At 39.0% G+C, this 27886-nt stretch overlaps 1 protein-coding gene across 1 annotated transcript in view; it reads left to right on the top strand.

Moving 5' to 3' along the window:
- Nucleotides 1–27886, top strand: part of KCNMB4 (potassium calcium-activated channel subfamily M regulatory beta subunit 4) — a gene marked incomplete at both ends in the record, with an annotated part of 50245 nt that overhangs the window by 6155 nt on the left and 16204 nt on the right. Inside the window, one exon of the mRNA XM_084255982.1 lies at nt 16887–17014. Coding sequence (XP_084112108.1) covers nt 16887–17014 — 128 coding nt within the window. The remainder of the gene's footprint in view (nt 1–16886; nt 17015–27886) is intronic.

The following is a 27886-nucleotide window of genomic DNA, read 5'->3' as shown; positions in this document are numbered from 1 at the left end:
ACACATGCATGCATGTGGAAACATGCTTGCTTGTGCAGGGTGAGAGAAGGGAGCTAAGGTTGGAAACTGGGAGTCCAGTAGGTGAGGGGAGCTTAGAGCAGAAGGTAGTATCAGTAAGGGGTGCGGATGGGTTAGATGTGAGGAATGAGGGAAAGGGAGCGGAGGATGACTCCAGGGTTTGTGGAAAGCACCACTGGATGATAATTTTTCTAGATGGGAAAACTAGAGGAGTTTGGGGGTTTGCATGAATGCCTGACACACAGACAAGTGAATATGAGGCCATGACTTTCTGCCCTCCAAGAGATTATCTAGCATTGGAGATGAAGACACAAATAACTATCCAATAAGCCAAAAATGTCAGATTCTATAGAGAAGCTCAATCTGTGAACATCTAGAGGAGAGAGAGTACAGGAAAAGCTACTTGGAGAATGAAACACTTGCCATTAAATTTTTAGAATGAATAGTATTTTTACCGTGGTGGGAGGGCAAAGTGGGAGGGAATGAAAAGACCATCAGAGAAGAGGAAACACGAGGATCGGAGCTGTGGAGTCCTGCAAGGGTGGCTTGTGTTTCCCCCATTTTCAGCAGCTAGACTGCGTGGCTGGAACGCAGGGCGCAAAGAGCAGCGTCTTGGGAGTGAGGCAGGAGAGAAAATTGGAGCCAATGATGTGAAAGTCCTTGAGAATCATGGTGGAAGGATAATACCCTCACCCTCAGCCCCACCCCACGAAGTCCTCATCCTAGAACCTGTCAATATCTTGTTACTTGGCAAAGGGGAGTTATAGGTGCTACTCAGTTGGTATTAACATGGGGAGATTATCCTGGAGGGCTCAGTGTTATCACAAAGTCCCTTATAAACCTGAAGAAGGAGATCTGAGTGATGCAATTTGAAAAGGACTTTTTGGCCACTGCTAGCTTGGGATACAGAAGGGGACTACAGTCAAGGAATACAGCAGCTTCTTCTCTAAGAAAGTAGATTCTTCCTTAGAGCCACAGAAAGGAATATAGCCCAGCTGGTGTTTTGATTTTTCACTCAGTGAGACCCACTTTGGAATTCTGACTTCCAGAGTAGTGAGTGAGTGTTGTTTTAAGCCATTAAGTTTGTGGTGTAGCAGCAATAGGAAACTAATACAGAAGCCAAGGAAGGTTTCTGTGTTGATGGCTCATATGACCAGATAGTTAGAGACTTGGTCAGAACATATTAAGATCCAGATATATTATAGCTCTCTAGCAACAATTTAATCTGCAGGCTGCTAGGATCTTTCTGTGTCATATCACTTTCCATCATTCACTGTTAAATCTTTTGTGGGTGTTACTAATGAAGATCTCATTTGTTTGTAAGCTGTCCAACAATGATGTATTTAAAGCACTAATCATGTTTTTTTGTTGTTTCCTTTTTTGGGCTATCCCAATTTGTTTTAGATATAGTTTGGGGAAAATGCATTTATTTTATCATAAAGTTGTCTCGGACTTATAAAGCTCATTTTTGTAAATTGTTGACACATTTTGTTTATCAAGAATGCTTTTGGCACTCATTCATGAAGTTTTATTTACCTTGGATTGATTTTTTTGTCATTTTCTAGCAGAGTTTTATATTCAGTTTAGTTCCTAGATAAATAGTATCTTTATATTTACAATAAACCATACTTACAGTAAAATATTGAGCAGAATGATTTTTATTATTGCATAGTTGTCATGTTGTGCCTTAGGGATTCTCTAAGTTACATATATTAGTGTGTAAAAATTTGTACTTTTGAGTTGTAGTGGTATCTTCTTTTCTTTTAAAATAACAGGAGTTATAAATTGAAAATCATGTGTTTATAAAATTATTTATTTTTGTGACTATTTTGTAAATGAACAAATTCAAATGCATCCAAGTATTTGCTTTGTTCAGCATCAGAACCCAGCAGATTGGGCCACTAGAAGGTCTCTGTATACACAAGAATGTTTGACGGAATAAATGTTCATTTAATTTTCTTTATCATTCATCTAACTGATGTAATAGACAAAGTGGACTTTGAAACCTTATCCAAGGTCCAATTTACTAGTTATGATCTAACTGTGCTGCAGCCATATATATTGATACTGTATTTCACTAGAGAAAATTAAAGCCCTAAATCATAGAGGTTTAATCTAGTTTTTTCCTTTGTTCTACATATATTTATATAATTGTCTTACCAATGCAACTTTGTTTGAGAATAATTCTAAGGAATGGAAAATCAAGTAGTAATACCATTTAGTGAGAGCTACATCCTCAAAATGCAACAAAATTTATCTTTCCCCCAAACTTGCTTCTATCCTGGATTATTGTATTTCTATCTATGGTGTCATCATTCTTTGCCACTCCCCTATAACAGGACATTATCATTTACTTAAATTATTTCAATATCTCTTCACTGGTCTCATATCCGTAGTCTACTTTGTCTTTCCAAACCATTGGTTCTCAAAGTGTGATCAGTGAACTAGCAGAATCAGCATCATCTGTGGACTTGTGAGAGATGTGCTTTTTCAAGTCCTATCCTAACATACTGAATCAGGAACTCCACCCACTTTCTGATTTAGTAGGTTTTTGTTAAAGTTAGGGATTTATACAGTAGGCAAACAGAAATCGGTAACTACCAACTGTTAATAGGTGGGGGAAAATGAAATAATACAAAGCAAACAATTCTAAAAAAGTCAAGAAAAGAGGACAAAAGAAATGTGGACGGGTGGAATAAATAAAAAATAAGATAGCAGATTAAACCCAAATTTATAAATAATTACATTAAATATAAATGGGCCACCTCTTCCAATGAAAATATAGAGATTTTAGAGTGGAAAATACAAAACCAAATCTGTGCTGTTTTCAAGAGTTACACATAGAACATAAGAATACAGAAAGGTTGAAAGATAGTAGATGGGAAAATATGTACCATATAAATATCTTCCAAAAAATAAAAAAGATAAAAGAAAGGAGAACTGAAATACCTTTAGTATAAGAAACACAATAGACTTTGAGGTAGAAGTGTATTACTAGAGTTAAATAGGCACTTTTCATAATTATAAAAAAATTGGTCCAACAGATATAACAATTCTATAGGTATGTGTCTAAAAATATAACCTCAAAATACATAAAAATAAAAAAAATTAAAACAACTCAAGAAGAAATATAAAATAATGTGTCCAAAGGCAGGATTCATCAATGGAATGAACATAAAATAAAAAAAAATTTAACATAGAAAAATTAAATTTGATACATACTTCACACCCATAATAGCAGATTCCAAAAAGAATAAAACCTAAATGTTAAACAGAAACTATAAAACTTTAAAAAGATGGCATAGGAAAATATCTTTAGGAAATAGACTAAGAAATATTTTCTTAAATGAAGCTTAATCAACAAATTATAAAAGGAAACGATAACTTGAGCACATTAAAATGACTTCTATATATTTGAAATTCTTGTAAAGTGAAATGTAAACTACAAATTAGTAGAAAATAATGGCAAAATAAGTAATTAATGAATGAGTATCAAGAATTTATGAAAATATCTCTAAAACTTTGAGAAAATCACTTATAACATATTGGGGAAACAGACAAAGGCTCTGTATAAGCTATTCATGAAAGAAACACAAGTGATCAATAACTGTTCTAAGTTGTTCAATTCCCATAATATAAGGGAAATTCAAATGGAGTGCCATTTCACACACTTCAAATTCACGAAACCTTGTATGCTTCATAAAACCAAGTATTGGCGAGGATTTGAGAAAATGGCAAGTCAATGCTCATTGCTGGAAAATTACTCATGGATTAGAAAAATAATCACACATACTGAAAAATGAACTGCAAAACTGACAAAATCAACAATTTCACTTCAAGGTATTTACCCTAAAAAAAAAATCTAACACATGTCCAAGGAAATGTATGTGAAGAATTTTGTATGAAAATGCCCAGAATAGCCAAAATCTTGAAAAAGAACAAAAGTGGAAGACTCACATTTTCTAATTTTAATACTTATAGAAGCTACAGTAATCAAGACTATTACTGGCATAAAAATAGACATACCAATCTATGAAATAGAATTGAGAGTCCAGAAATAAGCCAATACATGTGGGTTATTGATTTTTGACAAGGTTTTGAGAGTATTCGACAGGAAAAGAACAGTCTGACTTTTCAACCAGTCTTACCGAAACAACTGTATATCCACATCCAAAAGAAAGAAGTTTGAACTATTACTCATACCATACAAAATCAACTCAAAATGGATCAGAGACCTAAAATACAATATCTATAACTATAAAACTCTTGGGGGAAAAATAGGTGTAAATCCTTCTGACTTTGATTTTGGCAATTTTGTAAATATCAATAGGACACAAAAAGCACAAACCACCAAAGGAAAAGTAGGTAATTGGACTTAGTCAAAATTAAAAACATTTGTGCTTCAAGGGAAACCATCAAGAAAGTGAAAAGACAACCACAGAATAAGAGAAATCATCTGTCATCCATATATCTGAGAAGGGTCAGATATACAAAATATATAAAGAACTTTTACAATTCAAAAACAACAAAGGCAAATAACCCAATTAAAAAATAGGCAAAAGCTGTGAATAGATACTTTTCCATTGAAGATATACAAATGGCCAGTAAACACAGGAAAATACTATTCAACAGCATCAGCTAGCAGGGAAATGCAAGTCAATACCACATTAAGATACCATTTCCAATCCACTAGAATGGCTGTTTTAAAAAAGTGATAATATGGGAGACTCCCTGGTGGCGCAAGGAGTTAACACAACACTGTGAAGCTATAAGCAGCCTCTGCAGCATGAGTTTGATCCCTAGATAGCCAGAGAGCTACCCACATGGCGCAGCAGACCTCTCCTGTCTCACCCGCTGCTCCCCTCATCAGTGTATTTCAGTCAGTCTGCCTGTTCCATTCCCCACTCTGACTCTGGCTAATCCTCACCACCACCCCCCCACCGCTGGCATATACCCCAGTTCTTGTATGCATAAAATAAATGAATATTAAAAAATTAAATATGACAATATGAATGGAAAATGGTCCCTAACCAGCCAGTGAGCCCTCCAAGCTTGATCTCCTGTACTTCAGTCTTGTTCCTCATGCTGGGAGTGGGAGGAGCTCTGGTGATACTAGAGATAAGCATCCAGTGTCCAGAGAGTATACAGGATTTGTCTGGTATTGTAAGCAGACCTTGTGCTAATGCCACATGCTCCTGGAGTCAGAAGGGCACCATGGTAGGGTGAGATGAAGAAGCTGAAATCCCTGGATACTGGAGAAGTTTCCAAACCCATTCTTCAAGGCTTGTCTGATTGATGTTTGGGATAAATATTGGTAACTGTTTTGGAAACATTTATCTACACCATGATTCTTAGGCTTCTAAATCTACTGTAGCATTTTTGGCCTGATGAACATACCTGTAGTTCTCCCTAGTTGAAACTGCATGAAAGTCATATAAGTCTTGCCTATATTTTTTAAAAAGATTTATTTATTTATTTATACAAGAACCCAGGTACAGGCCAGATGCGCAGGAGGGTGAAAGAATTCACCAGAGACAGAGCGGGGACCAGAACAGGCAGACTGACGAAATACACTGCTGAGGGGAGCAGCGGGCGAGACAGGAGAGGTCTGCTGCGCCATGTGGATTTTCGCCAGCCAGCCGGGATCAAACCCGCGCTGCAGAGGCTGACTGCTCGCTCAACCACCTGCGCCACCAGGGAAGGCCCTGTTGTATTTTATAATAAAAGACAGTAACTTGCATTGGGGTGTGTGGGAAAATTGGAAACCTGATACATTGCTGGTAAGAATGTAAAAAATGCAGCCACTTTGGAAAACAGTTGCCAATTCCTCAAATACAGAGATATAGAGATAACATAGGACCCAGCAGTTCCATTCCTAGAGAGTGAAAACCGGTGTCTATACGAGAGTGTGTCTGTGACTGTTCGCGGCAGCATTATTCATTTTAGCCAAAAAGTGGAAACAGCTCCAATTTCCATCAGCTGATGAATGGAGAAATAAAATGTGCTAGGCCATACAAAAATGTGATTCAGGTACAAAAAGGAATGAAGTGTTGACACATGCTGAAACATGAGTGAGCTTCAAAAACATACCAAGTGTAAGAAGTTAGCCGCAAAATATGTGTTATATGATTCCATTTACATGAAATGTCTAGAAATGGGGAAATCTGTCGGAGGATTGGGAATGATAGCTAAAGAATACAGGGTGTTTGGGCCTCCCCTGGTGGCACAGCGGTTGAGCGCTGGGCTGTGAAGCTGCCCGCAGCCTCTGCAGTGTCAGTTCGATTCCCGGCCGCTGGGCCAGGGTCCCACATGGTGCTCAGACCTCTCCTGCTGCCCGCTGCTCCTCTCAGCAGTATATTTCGTCAGTCCACCTGCTCTGTTCCCCACTCTGGCTCTGGTGAATTCTCTCACCCTCCCGCGCTTCTGACTGTACCCAGTGCTTATATAAATAAATAAATCAATCAATCTTAAAAAAAAAAATACAGGATGTCTTCTTGGGGTGATGTAAGACATTTTCAAATTGATTCTAATAGTGGCTGCATACCTGTGAATCTACTAAACAATAAAAAAATTGATAGTACACTTTGTTTTTTATTTGCACAGAAGAACTGGGGTGTAGGCCAGAGCTGCAGGGAGGGGAGGGGTGAGAGGACTCACCAGAGACAGAGTGGGGAGCAAAATAAGCGGATCTACTGAAATACACTGCTAAGGCGAGACAGGAGAGTCTGCTGCGCCATGTGGGTCAACTCCCTGGCCAGGGATTGAACTCAGGTTGTAGAGGTGATAGTGCTAGGATTTAACCCCTAGGCCACCAGGGAGTCCCAAAGGTACACTTTAAAAGGGTGAGCTAAAGAGTATTGAATCACATTTCAAAATGGCCGTTAACTACAACGACCACAACAAACGATAGGAGATTTACTTTACAAATTTTGGCATTTTTAATGTAAAGAGATGTCTTAATAAATGCTGTCAAAACCGCCCAATTATTTAAAAACATATATTGAAAAGCTGTTTTTCAAATAAATTTTATTTCCAAATAAAAATTATTAAATTTTGATGGAATAAGAATTGTAATTTACAAAAATAAACTGATAATATTAAATAAAATATCATTAGATATTTACTTAATTTTGGGGGATGGAAAAACCTAGAGATGACACCAGGGGACACACTGATTTATTTAAAAACTTTTAAGGAAAAATACTAACATTGAACAAAAAATGACAAATGTAGAGAATATTAGCACCACGGTACAGAAATGACCCAAAACTCAAGATATAAAGAACGCTTAGATCAAATGACCATCCATTTAACAGAAAACCAGGCATCATGGCTAATTATATGTGCCCAGGATATGCAGATAGCTGGGAAAAATTATTTCTGGGCATGACTGTGATGGTGTTTCTGGAACATTTGAACTGGTAGAGTCAGTAAGTGATACCCTTACCAGCACTTGTTTTGGCTGGGACATGACATTGGCACTTGTGGTTCTCAGACCTTTGGACTCGGATTGGGACTTGATCATTTGCTTCCCTGGTGTTCAGGCCTTCAGACTCGATTGGATTATGCTATTGGCTTTCCTGGGCCTCTGTCTGGCAGACAGCATGCTGTGAAACTTACCAGTGATCCAAACCCCCTTAATAAATCTTTTTCTATATGTCCAGAGAGACAGAGAGAACAACAGAGAGAGAAAGAAATACATAGATATATAGATGATAGGTAGGTACAGAGACAGAGAGACAGGCACACACCATTCTTTTTATTCTAGGCTTGCAGTGTATCTTTTCAGTTTTGGCCTCCATTTTCACAGAGATCTTTCCTCCAAGGACATCTTCTCTCTGTGTATGTGTCTTTGTATCTCTGATTTCTCTTCTAAAGATAGTCATTGGCCTAACCCTAAAAGGGAATGATCTCATCTTAACTAACTATATCTGCAAACACTTTTCAGGTGAGATCACATTTTGAGGTACTGAGTAGACATGAATTTGAGGGAAGACACTGTTCATCCTGCTACAGTAATACCGGTCCCAGTAATGCAATTTCTGACAATTCATCCTAATGAAAACAAAATTATGGAAATGTTGAAAGAGGTAGCTATAAATATATTATTTGCAGCATCATTTAAAACATCTGAAACAATTTAAATGTCCAGTCATACAGTGCCAGTTGTAGGAATCAACACAGGCGTACATTTATATGATGAAATAGTATGTGTGAAATTATATTTTAGATATAGATTTTTGACATAGAAGGATATTTTTATGACATGCTATTGACAAAATGTAGGTTGGAAAACAGTGTGATTCCATATTTGACAAAATAAGAAGTGTTTGTGTATTTATTATATGTGTGCACAAACCAATAATTTTCCTTTTGACTGCTTCCAGCTTCTAAAATTTCTCCTATGAAGATGATTTACCTTTTTAATGAGAAAAAAACCAGAAATGTTACTTTAAATTAAGTGCTCTGTGAAACACACGGGAAAAGCCTGAATAATACAACCGAGTGGATCAGCATATTTAAGATGAAGCTTCCTACTGGAGCAAACCACAGCACCTAGTACTTGTATCCCTGCCTACACATCCCATTGACATCAGCTCATTGATGAAAAAAATGGAAATTCCTCTTCAACAGTCTCCGCTTCAGGGACCTCATCTTCTGTGTCACTCGGTGTCCAAGGCAGCACTGTGCACACAGCAGGTATTTAAGTCCAGTATAATGGAAAAGGCTGTGGCATCCCCTTTCTGGTGTCTGCCCGTGCAGGAAGGCGTGTAGCTGTAGGCCAGTCATTTAACTTCTTAATCCTTAGTTTCTTCAGACTGAGGGTTATAGAGAATACATAAAATGTTCCAAGAAGGTATATATATTTAGGGAATAATTAAACCATGGCATTTGCCTTGGAAGTTACTGAGGTAGCAAGCGGGAAAATTTCATAGATGAAGAAAGAGTTAAGGGACTTTGTCACCAATGTTATTTGTGATATTGAGGCAACATCACAGCTCTGATCTCTCAAGGTCGTCTACCACCTCCATTCCTTGATCTTCACAGCTGGTGAAAAATATCTACTTGGACAAATCATGACAGGTTATAAATATTGGTATAATCATCAGAAGTTCTTGGAAGTCGCACAGCACCACTCTTATTGTGTCATAGACTCATCCATGTTCTAGGAAAGGGGAGATACACCTGCACCCCTCAATAGAGAATTGTCAGTGTCATGTAAGAACATGTGAAACGGTTTAAATGTTGGTGCAACCATCTTTGGAAAATATATTCTGCCACAAATAAGAAACATCAAGTTTTCAGCACTGTCATCCATTAATCCTGGTTCTGGTGGACTTGTCAGGGATGGAGCTTGTTGGTCTCCTTCAGGCAAAAATGACATTTGTAATATTTATTAATATTGTATATATACATATTGAATCTGTGTACCTTATGTAATACAGTATACAAATAATGCCATCAATGTGGCATATCTGAATGCATGCAGAGCAGCATTTAAGATTTTATTTCATTTTAGTGTTCTATTTTGTTATAAGAGGATTGTCTATCTCCTCGAGGATTTAAAATGGACATTATAAGCCACTGAACACATTTTGACATGTACTGTCATGCTTGTTGTAAGTATTCGCTATTGAGCATCCAGTTTAAAAATATGATTTGTTGTATTTAGATTCGACCTCTGTATTTTTATTTTTGTAACTCTGAAACTGTATGAACTATTTTCATTTGAAAGTAGAATGTCATTCCAAACTTTTCTCAGTTTTAATAACATCACCAAGTTAGCATTCTGCTCAAATCCAGAAGTTAAATAAGTAGTGTTACTTTACGAAAACGCAGGTATAGTATCAGCCTTGATAATGAGTTCTAACTAAAGGATCATTGGTGGGTATTTGGGAATATTCTGCAAGAGGTAGAGAGCAACTTTGCAGGGAAGCATTTAAGGAGAAAGCAGTTCTTCAGTGAGCGGTAATTTAGATAATTGGGGTCTTTCCAACACCACATGCCCTCTGTCTTCCAAGAGCATTAGATAACACAGTCTTTCTGGACCTCTATACACAGTCTTGGCACATTCTACTTCTTGGAATGCATCTTCCCAACTCATTATCTGAGAAGCATGTTCCTGTTCAACCATGAACCATGAAGACAGAAATCAAATCATCTCTTCTGTGAAGTCTTCTCATACCCCCAAGCCAAAATTTCCATGCTCTCTTTTATAACCATGAACCACTTTGTGGATGTGCCACCATTAGTGTATTATGTGCTTCTGCCAATGGAGGAGAGAAAGGGGCAGGGAGTAGCGTCTCGTCTTTGTACACTGTTGCCTAAATTACATATGTTTAAAAACTACCATTTCAAGACAGAGTTGTTAAAAGTGTTGTTTCCTAGTCTACTGAATCAGACTCTCAAGAGGTTGGATCTTTTTGACAAACAATCCAAATTGTCTGAAACATACTTTGCTGAACACTGTTCTAGTGCAGGCACGTCTCTGGATCTGCCCTCCCTGCTCTCTGCAAAGAGCTCATTCTATTTTCTGTTCTTGGATAGTTTTGCTTTTCACATTTTCTAAACCATTTTTTTTTTTACCCTCAAATTCTTCCATGAGATTATTTTCATTTAACTTTCAGATATGGTATACATTCTAGAACTCCCTGCTGTGGAATTTAAATTTTCAGCTGATATACAGTTTCCTGTGTTTGCTTTAGCTTACATTTGTAGAAAAGCATGTGTGTGTGCAATGAATGGACGCTCAGGGCATGTTAAACATTGTGGAGATAAATGACCCAGTTATACTTTTTATTCCACAGTGCTCTTCTAGTTGTATCTACAATTATCCAAAATGTCATTAAAATTACAAGTCATAGCTGAACCAGAGATGACTTACAGAATTTCAGAAATGGGGGATAATGCTATAAAATTAGATTACGTCGTATTATACAATGTCTTAAGAACTTGTTTTCTAACCAGATCCACTTTAGAAACTATTTAATCAGCTAGAACCATCCTAGTATTGTGTTTTTCAATACTGCTTTCCCTAACTAAGTGGAGTCAGAAAAGAAACTGGAGGAAAAAAAAATCCAATTCTCCTTTAATGGTTCTTAGATAACGCCTAACACAGAACCTAGTCCCCAATGTTTAGTTAAATAGACCACGTGTTTTGTGCAATGTTTTTCTTAAATGACTCAGTAGAGGAAGAAAATGAATTCTGCCCACTCTTCCCACATGATTGAAATGCAATCCTTATGACAATTATCACAAAGAACCCACTCAAGAAGGGTTCTATTAAAATACTAATCCATTGTGGTAGGCTGAAAAAGATGCTAATATAAATCTTGATAAACCCTAAAATAAGATAACGGAAAAATAAGTAATAAGTACATTATCAAATATTCCATGTCAAGTAATGACGGTATCTTTCCTTAATTGACTCATGGGAAGTCCTTACATCGATACATTCACAATAGCCCACTCAATTCTATCAACTTTGTTCGTGAATGCAAAAGTCAATCTTTTTTCCCCCCTAAAAAATAAGGATTAAACAAATATATTTAATCACATGCCTCTTTTTCTCCTGACTTTTTAAAGAAAGTGATTTCATGCAAGTTTAGGCAGCACATGACACAAACACTAGTGAAGGTTATTCAGGCGATAATGATGTTAGGAATTAGGAAATGCTGCCTTTGCAAATGAAAATCAAAAAGGTCAGAACTATATGAAGACATTTCTCCAGGAGAATAATCATTGTTCTCCATGATCAAAGACATTGTGTCTGTATCACCGAAGGGAAATTACATCTGTGGCACCAAAAATCTACTCTCAAGCCAAACTGAGACGAGAGGAAACAAGCAAAGACTTCCATTACGGTTCTCTGAGAATGTAGCAGGAGAACGAAGGACTGCACCACACTGCTCCAGCCTGCCAGTCCTCCAGAGGACCACACCAACTCCACTCCCAAAGAGAGACTACCCTGGATCCCCAAGAGAGGGAAGCAAAAGTCATGGCATCTCCCTTACCCTGGATGAAGGAGCTTCAAAGGAGAAAATGGGGAAGCCCTATAGATAGAGACATGGAAGGTGGTGCACCCCTAAATTTACTATGGTAACTTCAGGAAGTTTTCCTTAAATGCCTGTGCCCCTCAATTTTCTCATCTATAAATTGGGAATAATTACAATACCTGCTCATTTGCACTAAATGAGATTTGGATTAAGGAGATGTTTAGCATATAGTCAGTAACTTGTCAACCACCATTGTGACGATGATGATGATATGCATTATTATTTGTGCCTGTCCCCCAAACAAAAGATACTCATGGTGGAATTTTATGGAACCTGGGAAACCATCAGGCTTTAACAACCTAGAAAGGAAAGGAGTGTCTATGACTGAATTTCCAAACTTTTTTCTAGAACATGCCTTTGAATTATATATAAAAATTCTAGCACTAAGTAGTACTAGTCACTAAGTAGAACTGAAAAGTGATCTAGGAAGAATCTGCATTAGGCCACACAGAAATTTTAAAGACAAACTAATTGGAGAATCAGCAGAAAATGCAAATGCACAATAATGCTTTTCAGAACATAAAGCGTGACCTTTTAAAAAATTTCCTTTCAAGGCAGTGTGAACTTTAAAAGGTAGAAGAATATTGTAAGTTCATTACTTAATCTATGCTACTCTTTGAAAATAATGCAGTCCATGAAAAAAATACCTGAATTTTGATGTCAGATTTGTTTTTCCCAATGAAAACTGTACTTTGCTTCCAAAAATTCACCCATACCTTCTCAGAGTTGCTTAAAGGCAAGAAGTGTTTCTTTTATCCCACATGGAGCCACAACATACTTAATGCAAAACTTTACACACTCAGTGAAAGTTTTATCTGACTTTTTCAGCAACATGTAAGTGTCAGTCTCCTAGTCAGGTCATAGATTTGTTATGTGGTAGAGGTTACTTTCAAAAACCTTATCTTCTGGGCCTCCCCGGTGGCGCAGCGGTTGAGCGCTGGGTTGCAAAGCTGCCCGCGGCCTCTGCGACGCAGGTTCGATCCCCGGCTGCTCCCCGGCCACCAGAGGAGGGTCCCACATGGCGCGCAGACCTCTCCTGCCGCCCGCTGCTCTCCTCAGCAGTGTCCTTCGGTCCTTCTGCCTGCTCTGCTCCCCGCTCTGCCTCTGGTGAATTCTCTCACTCTCCCGCGCTTCTGACTGTACCCAGTGCATGTATAAACAAACAAACAAATAAATAAATAAATAAAACATGCCTCTATTTAAAAAAAAAAAATCTTTAAAAAAAAAAAAAAACCTTATCTTCTTCTCCAAAAAACTAACAAATAATTCAAACTATCCCAATTTGCAGTACATTAAAATCTACTTTAATTACATTTTGGTTAGTTCCCTAAAATGTTTGTTATATACCTCTTTTTTTTTTCAGATTTATTTTATTTATGCATAGAAATGGGGTACAGGCCAGAGGTGCAGTGGGGGATGGGGGTTGATAGGATTCACCAGAGACAGAGTGGGGAGCAGAACAGGCAAATCTACTGAAATACACTGCTGAGGGGAGCAATGGGCGAGGCAGGAGAGGTCTGTTCCTTGTGAGTCAGCTCCCTGGCCAGGGATCGAACTTGTGCTGCAGTGGCTGCCGATAGCTTGATAGCACTGAGACTTAACTCCTGCACCACCAGGGATGCCCCCTCTTTTTTTTCTTCTTAAAATTTTTATTGTAGGGGCCTCCTCTGGTGGCGCAGGTGGTTGAGCGCCGCACTGTGAAGCTGTCCGCAGCCCCTGCAGCGCAGGTTCGATCCCCACCAGCCGGCGAGGGTCTCACATGGCGCGGCAGACCTCTACTGTCGCGCCCACTGCTCCTCTCAGCAGTGTATTTCAGTCAGTCTGCATATTCTGTTCCCCACTCTGTCACAGGTGGATCCTCTCACCCTCCAGCACAGCTGGCCTGTACCCTGGTTCTTGTATAAATAAATAAAATCTTTAAAAAAATTTTTATTGTAATGTTGGTTTACATTGTTGTTTGTATTTTTTAAAATTTATTTATTTATGCATACAAGATTAGGGGTAGAGACCAGAGGTGTGGGATGTGAGAGGATTCACCAGAGACAGAGTGGGGAACAGAACAAGCAGATCTACTGAAATACACTGCTGAGGGGAGCAGCAGGCCAAACAGGAGAAGTCTGCTGCACCATGTGGGTGGCTCACTGGCTGGCCAGGGATGGAATTCATGTACTACAGAGGCTGCGGATAGCTTCACAGTGCTGTGCTTAACCCCGTGCGCCACCAGGGAGGCCCTGTTGTTTGTATTTTGGAAATATAGGAGCCGCCCTTCAAGTGTAGTTACCGTAGCGCACCCACCACCAAACACCCATATAGTCCACCACCAAAATCCACTGTGCTCTCACCACTTTGTGATCGCCCCTCCCCACTTATACCTCTTGTGGGGTATACTTATTGCAAAAAGGGCTCTGATAAATTTTTCTACCTCTAAATCTAGAAATTGCTCCTTCCTACAAAGAGTGCAACCAACTGGCAGCAATCTATACTCTTCACTTTATGAGTGAATTTACTATGACATAGAAAAAATGTTTTAATAGAAAGAAAGGAATATTCAATGCATTATAAGACATAAAAAAAATCACAATTTTAAGGGCTCCTAATGAACATTTCCTAATGCAAAATATAAATGCCTTCCTCTCTTGTCCTTTTGCTGGTTGCAACAGTAGCTTAGTCAGGCTTCCCAGCCACCGCTCCAGTGGGGGTGGTTCTCATCTAGGAAAAGTACAGCAACGGTGTCATAGTCTGTCTTCTGCTGGATCCGTTCTCAGTATACCTCGAAGAAGAGAATCATAGAAGTGTAGAGCTAGAGATTATTTTGGAGAATAAAGAAACCCAGGGTCCTCCCTGGTGGCGCAAGGCATTGAGCGCAGTGCTGTGGAGCTGTTTACAGACTCCGAGGCACCGGTTCGATCCCTGGCTGGCCAGGGAGATACCCATATGGTGCAGCAGACCTCTCCTGTCTCACCCGCTGTTCCCCTCAGCAGTGTATTTCAGTCAGTCTGCCTGTCCTGTTCCCTACTCTTTTTCTGTTGAATCCTCTCACCCTCCCACACATCTGGCCTGTACCCCAATTTTTGTATGCATTAATGAATAAATCTTAAAAGAAATCCAGAAAAGGGAAGTAATTTATTCAGAACCAAACACCAAACAAGTAATAAGCTGGAGCCCTCGCTGACACTGTCCAGGTATCCATGCCCAACTGCTGTTTTGGAAGAACTCAGAAATCAAAATTTCACAGAAACTTCTAACTTTATCTTATGCTTATTAATAGAAGTGGAACTGTGTGTGCAGAGGTTAAGTATCCAGTGATTCAATAACTAAAATAATATTTGCATAACATGTTAGGAATTTGTTATATATAACAAATAACCAAATTTATTAAAATTTAAAATGTGTTTGTGTTGTTTATTTTTAAATGTTTAACCACTGTGAAAATAGATTCATCATCTTGAATAAAAATGGATCTCTGTTATTAATTAGTTCCACTAGCATTTTCAAAACTTCACAGTTACCAGGCATAGTCCTAAGTGTGAAGGTACAGAAAATATGAGAGTCATGTTCCCATGTTGCCAGAAAATTGGGGAGATGGACGTAAAACAGAGGAGAATGATGGTGATTCCAAGTATGATCACGTGGGGTGTGACACCTGGGGCAGTACAAATGAGGGGGACCTAACAGAGGAATAAGAAAGACAGGTAACACCAGAACTGCATCTCGAAAGTGGGGAATTCAGGAAAAGGAGCATTAAAAGGAGAGGACAGCATGTATCAGGCAGGTAGGTGTTACAGCAGGTGGCAGATTTGGGAAGCAGATGTTTTCTGCAAACGGCTTAAGTGAGAGTAAGGGCAGGTGGGGACCAGATCCTCAAGAGCTTTGTACATCGTGCCAAAACATTTGTATTTCACCAGGAAATGGAAGGTGCTCACATTATAAAATCACCAGAATCTAATTCCAGCTGTAGAGCTGACCTGTTGATTTCCTCATCTATAAAATGGTGATTATTTACAGGGCTGTTGTAAGAAGTATGTGCTTGAAGGCTTGTTAAGCATTTATTATAGTATCTGGCATATTATCAGCTATAACTACAAGGTGGCGTTTTCTTCATGGTCATTATCAAAGACCTTATTGGAGAAAATGGATTAGAATGCTTACTTCCTTTTACATATAGAGTTAAGAGCAGTTTTCTGATTCTACTGAATCTGTGTCACTTAGAGTAATCAAGTTCCATTGGAGAGAACTGCTTTGTAAGAGGCATGTGTAGGAAAAGCCATTGGTTAGAGAGATGCGCTGCATTGATTATGTACTTGGAGAGGAACTTTCCTATTGATTTTGTTGTCCAAGAGAATATACGAGAAGAAAAGTGCAGTTTCAATAGCTGAGTGCAGCATCTGAGGAGAGCCGCGTGCTTGATTTATTAGTAAAAGGTGAGAGAGGAAAATATCAAGGCATATATTAATAGAAATTGGGGGTAAAAATGAACTTTTTCTTACTTTCCTCTGTTGATTTTCAGACTCTCAAAAAGAGACAATAAATTCTGCTTTCAATTTGCCATAAAATCGTAACTGTTTACAATATGTCTTTACACGGTAATGATTGAGAATTTTTTTTGCTGTAATTTTGTTATTGAGATAGTTTCTATAATTGTGCCAAATTGGAAATTTGCTGTATAGTTGAGTAATTTCAATTTGGTTATATTAAAAATTAAGTAGGTCAAAATTAAATGTACTATCTGCATAATGCCATCTTTATAAAAATGGACTAAATCTGAATATCTTATAGAATAATAGGTTCACTTTCTGTGTTTTGTTTTGTTAGTGCTCCTATATTCCTCCCTGTAAAAGAGAAAATCAGAAGAACTTGGAAAGTGTCATGAGTTGGCAACAGTACTGGAAAGATGAGATTGGTTCCCAGCCATTTACTTGCTATTTTAATCAATATCAAAGGTAAGCCAATGTTTACATGTGCATATTAAAATTATTTGTAGACCTATAGTTTATGACACTAATAAATTATAGATTGTGCTTACTTGACAAAATAGGAAGCATGGAAATAATCTCTACTCTTTCTAGCATGTCATTAGGGAAGATCCCTTTTAGGCCATTGCGGGGAGGTATGTAAACAATCTGCCAATCAAAAAAAAAAAAAAAAAGAACTTGCGTCATAGAGCTTACCCTCTGGATACACTAAAAAAGTGCCTTTAGGAGGAAGCTAGTAGTGTTCCTGGAGAATTACAAACTAATGCACGTAAACTAAATGATGTATAGTCCTGTCAGCATTTTGGACTGCATCAGATCTCTACCTTTCTATTCTGAGGAAATGTAGATAAAATGAATTCACAGCATTTAAAACTGTACTTGAGAGGGCCTCCCTAGTGGCTCAAGGAATTAAGTGACAGCACTATGAAGCTATCAGCAGCCACTATAGCACAAGTTTGATTGCTGGCTAGGGAGCTGACCCACATGGCGCAGCAGACCTCTGCTGTCCTGCCCTCTGCTCCCCTCTGCAGTGGATTTCAGTCAGTCTGCCTATTCTGCTCCCCACTCTGTCTCTGGTGAATCCTTTCACCCTTCCCTGACCTCTGACCTGCACCTCAGCTCTTATATGCATAATTAAATAAAAAATTCTTGGGCTGCGAAGCTGCCGTAGCCTCTGCAGCACCGGTTCAGTCCCCGGCCACCGGTGAGGGTCCCACATGGCGCACGGACCTCTCCTGCTGCCCGCTGCTCCCCTCAGCAGTGTATTTCATCCATCTGCCTGCTCTGCTCTCCACTCTGACTCTGGTGAATTCTCTCACCCTCCCGCGCTTCTGACTGTACCCAGTGCCTGTATAAATAAATAAATAAATAAATAAATAAATAAATCTTAAAAAAAAAACAAAAACCAACTGTTATGCACTGTAACAAGAGCTCCTTCAACTATTACAGCACAGAACACCAGATTAATCTTAGTAATTTATCCATCAAACTTTTGTTTAGTTGTCACAACTCCCTACCGTACATCTCCACTTGGATGTTCCAGAGTAGCCTCAAATCTTCTCCTCCCCTATTCCTTCTCTTGATGACAGGCACTATCACCCACTGGTTGCCGAGGACAGAAACCTGAGTGATTCTTCAAGCACTTTTCTCTTTTAGACTCTATAACTTATTTTCGCCATCATGTTGATTTTGCCTCTGTAATGACTCTTCTTTGCCTTCATTCTGCCAGTTGTGATTCAGAGCCACTTTGTGTCTCAGCACTATTAATATAATATTAATAGATTTCTATCAAGTTCTTCCAGAAAAAGATAAATATCAGATGGTTTCACTTATATGTGGAATACAGAGAAGCCAAACAAAGGGTCAGACAAAGACAAAGCTTGAAAGCTGACCATAGATGTGAGGCATCCAGGAGGAGAGGGGCTGCGGGGGGAGTGGAAGCACAAGGGAATATGGTGATGGGTCACTGGTGCTTTGGTGGTGGGAGAACTATGGTGACTGCACCTAAGGGGAGGAATCTTATATTGTCCAAAAATTAACAAGGGTGTAAGAAATAGGAGAGAGTGCATACTGGGAAGATGTAGACCAAGAAGAGAAATGACAGGCTTTGAGGCCATCCCCATTTAAGTTATTGGGAGAAGATGAAGAGTGGCTTAACAGTGAGAAGAAAGTCAAAGAAGACTATCTTGGAAGGGGAGTGTGTTAGGGAGGAAGGAATAATCAAGAAAAACTGAGAAGTAATGGGTTTTGGTTATTTCAAGTCTGTTAGTCATCCTGGTGAAAACAGTTTCAATACAGTCTCAGAGTATAGGGGGATAGAAACCATTTTCTGTTCACCTGAGCTGAGAATGCGAAGGCATTCATAAGCACAGACTACTCTTTGGAGAAGTTTGCCATCACTGGGATAAGAATTTGGGAAGAAGGTGAATAATTGAGAAGGAAGCAGGAATGGATAGAGAAATGAGCCTGCAATAGCAAAACTGCTGAGGAAGAAAAAAATGTTGAGTATAGATTAGTAAGTTAGGCAAAAAATGAAGCATGCCCTGAAGAAAACAACATAGGCTGAAATACAAGGTTAAGAAATAGGGGTGTATATATATAAACATCTATTTCTTTTTCTTTTCTCTAGGTCAGGAACCTAGTATCAGGGAATAAGCACCAACAATGGACAGTTTGATATTAAACCCACCACTCTGAATCAGGTGATCTGGTTCCAGATTATGGATGAGCTTGAACTTGCAGTTGGAAACAAATAGGAACACAGGGTAATTTTAATCAACTCCAGGGTCTCCCTGGTGGCGCAAGGGATTAAGCATAGCACTATGAAGCTACCTGCAGCCACTGCAGCATGTGTTCAATCCCCAGCCAAGGATCTACCCACATGGCTCAGCAGACCTCTCCTGTCTCACCCGCTGCTTCCCTCAGCAGTGTACTTCAGTCAATCCACCTGTTCTGTTCCCTACTCTGTCTCTGGCAAATCCTCTCAACCCCCACACCTCTGGCCTGTACCCCAGTTCTTGTATGCATAAATAAATAAATCTTAAAAAAGAAAGCTTTGTTAAAAAAATTTTTAAATAAACTTCCTCTCCCCATCTCTCCCCAAACTCAGGCACCAAGTTCTCTCCCTCCCCCAGGAGAGATGCCTCCTATGAGGTCAAGATTTCCCATATCCTCAGTGCCATTCAAGAAGACGCATTTCTTTAGAATAATGAGACTAATGCCACTAACTTTAAGCCCATTGTCCTGTGCTCAGAATAGATACCCCTTTCCTCTCCACATCTCATTGTCCCATTTCCAAACTGTTAGGGTGTAGAGAGAAATCCCCATTCCACGACAGAAAACTTCTCTGTAGTATCAGCCTTTCAAACAGTTCTCCATCTTTGCCTCTCTGGCTTCTCCTTGGGGAGACCATGTCCCATTCCCAAACTGTTGGCATTTAAATAGAAGTTAGGGGTGAATTGTCACAACCCAACAGCATTTGAAACATGATTCTAAGTGACTCCAGGAAAACAGAAGTTTAGAGTTTGGCTCTTTATCATGACATATGCAAGAGGAAACAAGAGCGCTGGTTAGAGGTGTGAAAAATGGCAGCTCCCTGGTGTCATCAACTCTTCATTCACTTTTTACTACTGCTAAATATGAAATAAAAATAGACTTACTGTAGAGACTCCCAGATGCTCTTGATAAAATGAACTTTATATGTAAAATAACCTTTAGATTTCACTCAAATGCAGGAAATTAGGGAGAATAGTTACCAAGAAGTCTCCATTTTCAAGAAAAGGATCTTATTTTTAACATCAAAGATAACAATTATTGGAATCTTCAAGGCTGTTCACTGTTTAAGCCTTATTTAGGCAAGCGGTACTCGGGAGCAGAATCTGCAGGGGTCAGAGCAGCCACCAGCTGGGAAGGGCCACCCCCATGTGGTTACTCTTCCTGCACTCAGGGAGGATGCTGGTGATGTGCTTTTGGTAACTTCAGACCAAGGACTCAGAGCCTGGCTCTGGCTACTAAGTTCATGCCCTTCTGTGTAACCTCTCAGCTCTTTGCCTCTCTCAAGCTTGGGACTCACAACTGCTTCCAATGTGTAGATTTTTATTTCACTCATTTTTACTTAGGTAAGGGCATGCTTACCTTCCCTGTTCCATTTTTTTTTTTTTTTTGTCTCTTGACCTTTCGTTTCTCTGTGTCCTCTTACCCTTTAAAATACCCATTCCATCACCAGAAAACTTCTCTGTAGTATCAGCCTTTTCATGCAATTCTCTCTGGCTTCTCCTTGAAGAGGCCAGGTCCCTGTAAAATGCTTCCTCATTCCTCCATTCCCTCTGGTTCTATAAGTCAGGCAGAGTGATCAGTCTTTATTTTTTGAACTTTTTCTCTTATTGGGAGTATAGCGCTATACAGATTTACTTTTTTTTTTTTAAAAAAAAAAAGATTTATTTATTTATGCATAAAGAACTGGGGTACAGGCCAGAGGTGTGGGGGTAAGAAGATTCATCAGAGACAGAGTGGGGTACAGAATAGACAGATTGACTGAAATACATTGCTGAGGGGAGCAGCATGCGAGGTGGGAGAGGTCTGCTGTGCCATGTGGGTAGCTCCCTGGCCAGGGATCGAACCCATGCTGCCGAGGCTGCAGACAATCTCACAGTGCTGTGTTCAACCCCTTGTGCCAGTAGGGAGGCCCCAGATTTTTTTAAAATTTTATTTTATCTGGAATGGATAGTCCACAGAATGCACCGAGCACACTTACACCCACACACACTCATCAAGTGAACAAATACAGCCACATCCCCTGTAAAGTCTTGTCCTTGAATTTATCTGGGTTCGGGCTCTTGGTATTGCTCATTTATGTGGTTGAAATCATACTTAACTGGTCTTTCAGCCGTGGCCTTGCTCTTGTCCATCATTCACATTAGATTAGGTTCTAGTTTGTTCTATTTAAGCTCCCCTTTGAACATAACACAATCCTTGATTAAATTGTTCTGACTTGTTATTGTCCATTGGCTAAAGACTGTGTTCTTTCAACTCTACCTTAAACTTCCGCCATCTAGTTATGTGCCAGTCATGGGAAACAAAAACAAAACAGAAAGGGAACAGAAACAGACATAGTCCTTGCTTCATGGGATTTAGAGTCTGTTGTTAACGCCATTAGACAGATAATGACAAAGTAAGGTAAATGCTGTGAAGGGGAGTTGAAGGCTAATAGGAAATATTATAACAAGGCAGGGAGTCTTTTTTATTATTTTTATTATTTTTTAAAAATATAGATATCTCTTTGAGGCTGTTGTTTATTTTCTTTAGCGTATATACGAAGGAGTGGGTCTATATGATGATACAACAGTTCTATTTTCTTTTTTTCTTTTTTCTTTATTTTTTTTATATTTTTACATCATTGTTCATTTTTAAACAATATTTGCTTCCTTCCACCCCCTCAGGTGTAGTCCCCATAGAGTTGGGTTGTTTCCAGGTTTTACCTATTGTAAATAGTACTGCAATAAATAAACATAGGGGTACAGGTGTTCCTTTGAATCAATGTTTTTGTGTCCTTTGGGTAGATCCCTAGTAGTGGAATTGCCGGGTCATATGATAGCTCCATTTTTAGTAGACTAGGAACCTCCAGACAGCTTTCCATAGTGGTTGGACCAGTTTGCACTCCCACCAGCAATGTAGGAGAGTTTCTTTTTCACCACATTCTCACCAACATTTGTTGTTGCTTGTTTTTCTGATATGTGCCATTCTCACTGGTGTAAGGTGATATGTCAATATGGTTTTGATTTGCATTTCCCTGATGATAAGGGATGTTGAACATTTTTTCATATGCCCATTGGCCATTTGCATTTCCTCTTTGGAGAAATGTCTTTTAAGTTCTTCGGCCCATTTCTTGACTGGATTATTTATTTTGTTTTTGTTGAGCCTGTGAATTCTTTGTATATCTTTGTGATCAGTCCCTTATCTGTTGAATGGAGTGCAAAGATTTTTTTCCCAGTCAGTGGGGTAGGTCTCTCTGTTTTGGTTAATGTCTGTTTGGCTGTACAGAAGCTTATCAGTTTGATGTAATCACAGGTGTTTATCTTTGCCTTCACTATCACTGCTTGGGCGATGAGTCTTTAAAGATGTTATTGTGATGTAGGTCTTGTAGTGTTTTACCTATATTTTCTTCTATATATTTTATGGTTTTGGGTCTTATGTCCAGTTCTTTTATCCATTTTGAGTTGATTTTTGTGCATGGTGAGAGGTAGTGTCTAGTTTCATTTTCTTGAATGTGGAGGTCCAGTTTTCCCAGCACCATTTATAGAACAAACTGCCCATGTTCCATTGCATATTCTTTGCTCCTTTGTCAAAGATTAGGTGTTTATGTAACTGTGGCTTTATTTCTGGGCTCTCTCTTCAGTTCCATTTGTCTGTGTGTCTGTTTTGTTCCAATACCAAACTGTTTTAATTATTATGGCTTTATAGTATAGCTTGAAGTTTGGAAGTGTGATACCTCCTTTCTCCTTTGTTTTCATCAGCAGGGATTTGGCTATTTGTGGTTTTTTTGTGGTTCCATATTAATTTCATCATTATTTGTTCTGTTTCTTTGAAGAATGTCATTGAGATTTTTATTGGAATAGTATTGAATCTTTATATTGCTTTTGGAAGGATGGCCATTGTAATAATGTTAATTCTTCCAAGATATGAGCAGGGGACATCTTTCCATTTCTTTGTGTCTTCTTCAATTTCTTTTAACAGTGTTTTATAATTTTCTTTGTATAGGTCTTTCACCTCTTTTGTTAGGTTTAGTCCCAAGTATTTGATTTTTTTGGTTTCAATTATAAAAGGGATGGTTTTCTTGATTTCTTCTTCTTCAGATTGATTGTGTATAGGAAGGCTACTGATTTTTATGTGTTGATTTTGTATCCTGCTACTTAGTTTTTCTGTGGAGTTTTTAGGGTTCTTTGTGTATATTATCATATCGTCTGCAAATAGTGATAGTTTACTTCTTCTTTCCCTATTTGGATTCCTTGTATGTCTTTCTCTTGTCTTATTGCCCTGGCGAGGACCTCCAGTATTATATTAAAGAGCAGTGGTGAGAGAGGACATCCTTGTCTTGTTCCTGATTTTAAAGGAATGGCCTCCAGCTTTTCGCCATTGAGAAAAATATTGGTGGTGGGTTTGTCATATATGGCTTTTATCATGTTAAGGTATGTTCCTTCTATCCCGAGAATTTCAAGGGCCTTCATCATAAATGGATGTTGGACTTTGTTGAATGCTTTCTCAGCATCTACTGATATGAGCATATGGTTTTTATTTTTCTTTTTGTTGATGTGTTGGATTATACTTATGGATTTTCATATGTTGAACCATCCTTGTGCCCCTAGGATGAATCCCACTTGATTGTGGTGTACTATCCCTTTGATGCTTTGTTGGATTCTGTTAGCAAGGATTTTGTTGAGGATTTTTGCATCAGTGTTCATTAGAGAGATTGGCCTGTAATTTTCTTTTTTTGTGCTGTCTTTGTTGGGTTTTGGTATTAGTGTAATGTTGGCTTCGTAGAACGTATTTGGTAGTATTCCTTCTTTTCAATTTTTTGAAAGAGTTTGTGTAGGATAGGCACTAATTCTCTGCTGAATGTTTGGTAGAATTCATTTGTGAAGCCGTCTGGGCCTGAACTTTTGTTTTTGGGGAGTGCTTTGAATATTGCCTCAATTTTGCTGCTTGTGATTGGTCTGTTTAGTTGTTCTATTTCTTCTTTGTCCAGCTTTGGATGATTGTATCATTCTAGGAATTAGTCCATCTCTTCTAGGTTGTTGAATTTGTTTGCATATAAGTGTTCATAGTAATCTCTGATTATTCTTTTGATTTCTACTGAGTCTGTTGTGATTTCTCCTCTTTCATTTATAATCCTATTTATGTGTTTTCTCCCATTTTTTCTTTGTGAGCCTGGCTGGAGGTTTGTCTATTTTGTTTATTTTTTCAAAGAACCAACTTTTGGTTTCATTGATCTTTTGGATTTTTTTTTAATTTCTATTTCATTTATTTCTGCTTTGATTTTTATTATTTCCTTTCTTCTACTGGCTTTAGGGGTTTTTTTGTTGTTCTTTTACTAGCTCTTTGAGATGTGAGATTAGGTTGTTTCTTTGAGTTCTTTCTTGTTTCTTGATGTGAGCCTGTATTGCTATATATTTTCCACTTATTACTGCTTTTGCTGCATCCCATACACTCTGGAAAGTGGTATCCTCCTTGTCGTTCAACTCAAAGTATTTTAATTTCTTCTTTGATCTCCTCATTAGTCCGGTGGTCTTCCAGTAGTGTGGATTTCAATCTCCATGAAGTGGGAGGGTTCCTTGTTCTCTTTTCATGATTTATTTCTAGCTTGATGCTTTATTATCAGAGAAGATAGTTGGAATGATGTTGATCTTCATGTATCTGTTGATGTTTGTCTTGTGGCCCTGTATGTGATCAATTCTGGAGAATGATCCATGCACACTTGAGAAAAATGTGTACTTGGATTTTTTTGGGTGCGGTGTCCTATAGATGTCTGTTAAGACCATGAGTTCTATGTCTTTATTTAGGGCTCTAGTGAGAGTGGGGTGTTGAAGTTTCCCACTTTATATGTATTTTTTTTAATGTCTGTTTTCAGAGCTGATAATTGTCTAATATATTTTGGTGCCCCTTCATTTGGTGAGTATATGTTGATGAGTGTTATATCTTCCTGATGTATTGTCCCCTTGATCATAATGTAGTATCTGTCTATGTCTCTTTTTACCTTTTTTAATTTGGAGTCTATTTCATATAAGTATTTGATATAAGTATGGCTGTTCCTGCCTTCTTTTTTGGTCCATTTGCTTGTAGGATTGTTTTCCAACCTTTAACTTTCAGTCTATGTTTATCTTTTGTGGTTAATTGTGTTTCCTGGAGACAGCAGAAGGTTGGATTTTGTTGGATTTTTAATCCAGCCTGCTACTCTGTGTCTTTTTATTGATGAGTTTAATCCATTTACATTTCGAGTTAATATTGATATGTTGGCATCTGTATTTGCCATGTTGTTTGTCTTTGTGATTTTATTCCTTGCTTTATTCTGTTCCTCTTGTTCATTCCTCTGTTGGTTTTGGCTTTAGGATTTCTCGTAGAATTTTTTGGAGTGGGGGTTTAGTTGTAAAGAATTTCTGGAGTTTCTGTTTGTCTGAAAAGGTCCATATTTTTTCTTCATAGAGGAAGGAGAGCTTTGCAGGGTAAAGTATCCTTGGTTGGCATTTGCTGTGTTGAAGTTTGTTGAATATATTACTCCATTCTCTTCTTGCCTGTAGTGTTTCTTCAGAGAAGTCTGAAGTTAACCTGATTGGTTTTCCCTTGTACATTATCTGTTTCTTCCCCCTTGCCAGTTTCATTATTTTTTCCTTGTCTTAGACTCTTGCAAGCTTTACTATCATGTGTCTTGCTGTAGTTTTCTTTTCACTGTGGTAATTGGTGGTTCTTCTCTCTTCTTGTATGTCTATATTCATCTCCTTTTTCATGCTTGGGAAGTTTTCTTCATTTATCTCCTTAAATAATTTCTCAGTTCCTATGTCTCTCTCCTCACCTTCTGGAATGCCTATAACTCTTACATTTCGTCTCTTCATGGAGTCTGATAATTGTCGAAGAACACCTTCATGCTTCTTTGCAGTTCTTTCTCTTTTTCTCTTTTGGCTCTTTTTATTTCTGTATCTTCGAGAGTACTGATCCATTCTTCCATTTCATAGATTCTGATTTCATTGTTTTTCCCTGAGTTTTTTTTAATCTTCTCTAGTAATCTTTTAATCTCCTGCATTTCTTTTCTTTCCTTTCTTGAGGTCTCAATTTTGTTCTTCAGTTCAGTGATTATTTGTCTCAAATCATTTTTTTTTCCTTTTTGTTTTCTTTCTGCTTTTTAATCATGATGATCATTAATTCTCTTTTTGACAGACCGAGCAGTTCTTCCATGTCATTGTTGAGCTGTGGTGACTGTTTTTCTTTTTATGTGTGTCCTCTTCCTGTGTGCTTGCTTGGTTATTTATATTTTTCCTTTTCCCTGCTGTTTGCTTTCTAATTAGTTCTATATGTTGAGACGTTGTGCCACTGCTGTTGGCGGACATCTCTTTGGGGTGCACCTTCAGTGGTGTCAGAAACTGTTTAGCAGACTGAGTCTAGCACTGTATGCCAAAACTCCACCAGGGTGTTGATGCTGTGGCTGTGTTGCTGGGCACTGTCCCTTACAGTTCTCTCCCTCTGTATTTACTCAGTTCTAGCAGGGAATCAGCTAGTTGGTGATTTTGTTCTGGTCATTAGGTAGCGCCAGAGACCTGTACTTGTTGACTTGTGCTTTTTCCCAGTGGTTCTCTTGAGAAACGGAGTGGTGGGGAGAGAGGAGCACCTCAATACAAGGGCTCTTGTTCAAGCTAGGTGCCGTGTCTGCCCTGTGTTCACCCAGTACTGTGCCTGCAGCTGTATGGATCCCACACCCTAAATTCTGCGCTCTAGGTCTCAGTTCCAGGACTATCATATCCAAAATGCTGGCTGTCACCCTGTGCAGTGCCCACTGTTATGGCACATCTCACGCCCTGATCCTGTGTCTAGCTCTCTGTTCCAGAATGGGGTCTTGCTCCATGCCTTGTTTCCCTTCTTACCCCCATTTGCATGGCCCACCCTGTCTCAGAACCTCAGGGTTGTTTTGGGATCCCTGCCTTCCAACTATCAGGAAGTTGGTGATTTTGTTCTGGTCACTAGGTGGCACCAGAGATCTTTCCTAGTATCCTTCCAGAGCTGTGCTTTTTCCTCGTGGGTCTCTGGGGAATAGAGTGGGGTGGTGTGGAGCGCCTCAACGGTGTGGAGAGCTTTGTCTGCCCTGTCTGCCCTCTGTCCTGCCATAGTGGGGATCCCAGGCCCCGAATTTCATGCCCCGGTTCTCAGTTCCAAAGCCCTCAGATTCAGGGACGTGGGCGGTAGACCAGTTCAGTGTCTGCAGAAATGGTGCCTTTTGCACCCCGCTCCCATGCCCAGGTGCCCATCAGGGTCATTCACCTCAGTGACAGTTCCGGTGCAACTCCCCATGAACCTAGATCGCGGGCGCAGGGACCTGGCATCTGCAATCCATGTATGCTTTTCAAGCCTGCGTGTTTTTCTGCACAAGCTTACCGGCAGGCCTTGGGCTATTTGCTGGTCTCTGCCAAGTCCTTATCTTCCTCTAATGGTACCCAGAGCCATTTGCTCACCTCCATGGCGATTCCTGCACGGTTCTCCACAGTTCCTGTTCATGGGGTGTAGTGTCTGCAATAGTTCCTTTCTACTCACAGTCCTGCTGATCTCTAGTTTGTTCTCATTGTTTTTTTTGTTGTTGTTGTT

Source organism: Talpa europaea (assembly GCF_964194135.1).
Source record: "Talpa europaea genome assembly, chromosome: 15".
NCBI lineage: Eukaryota > Metazoa > Chordata > Mammalia > Eulipotyphla > Talpidae > Talpa > Talpa europaea.
The sequence above is the reverse complement of the archived record's forward strand: the minus strand, read 5'-3'. Positions and strand labels throughout refer to the sequence as shown.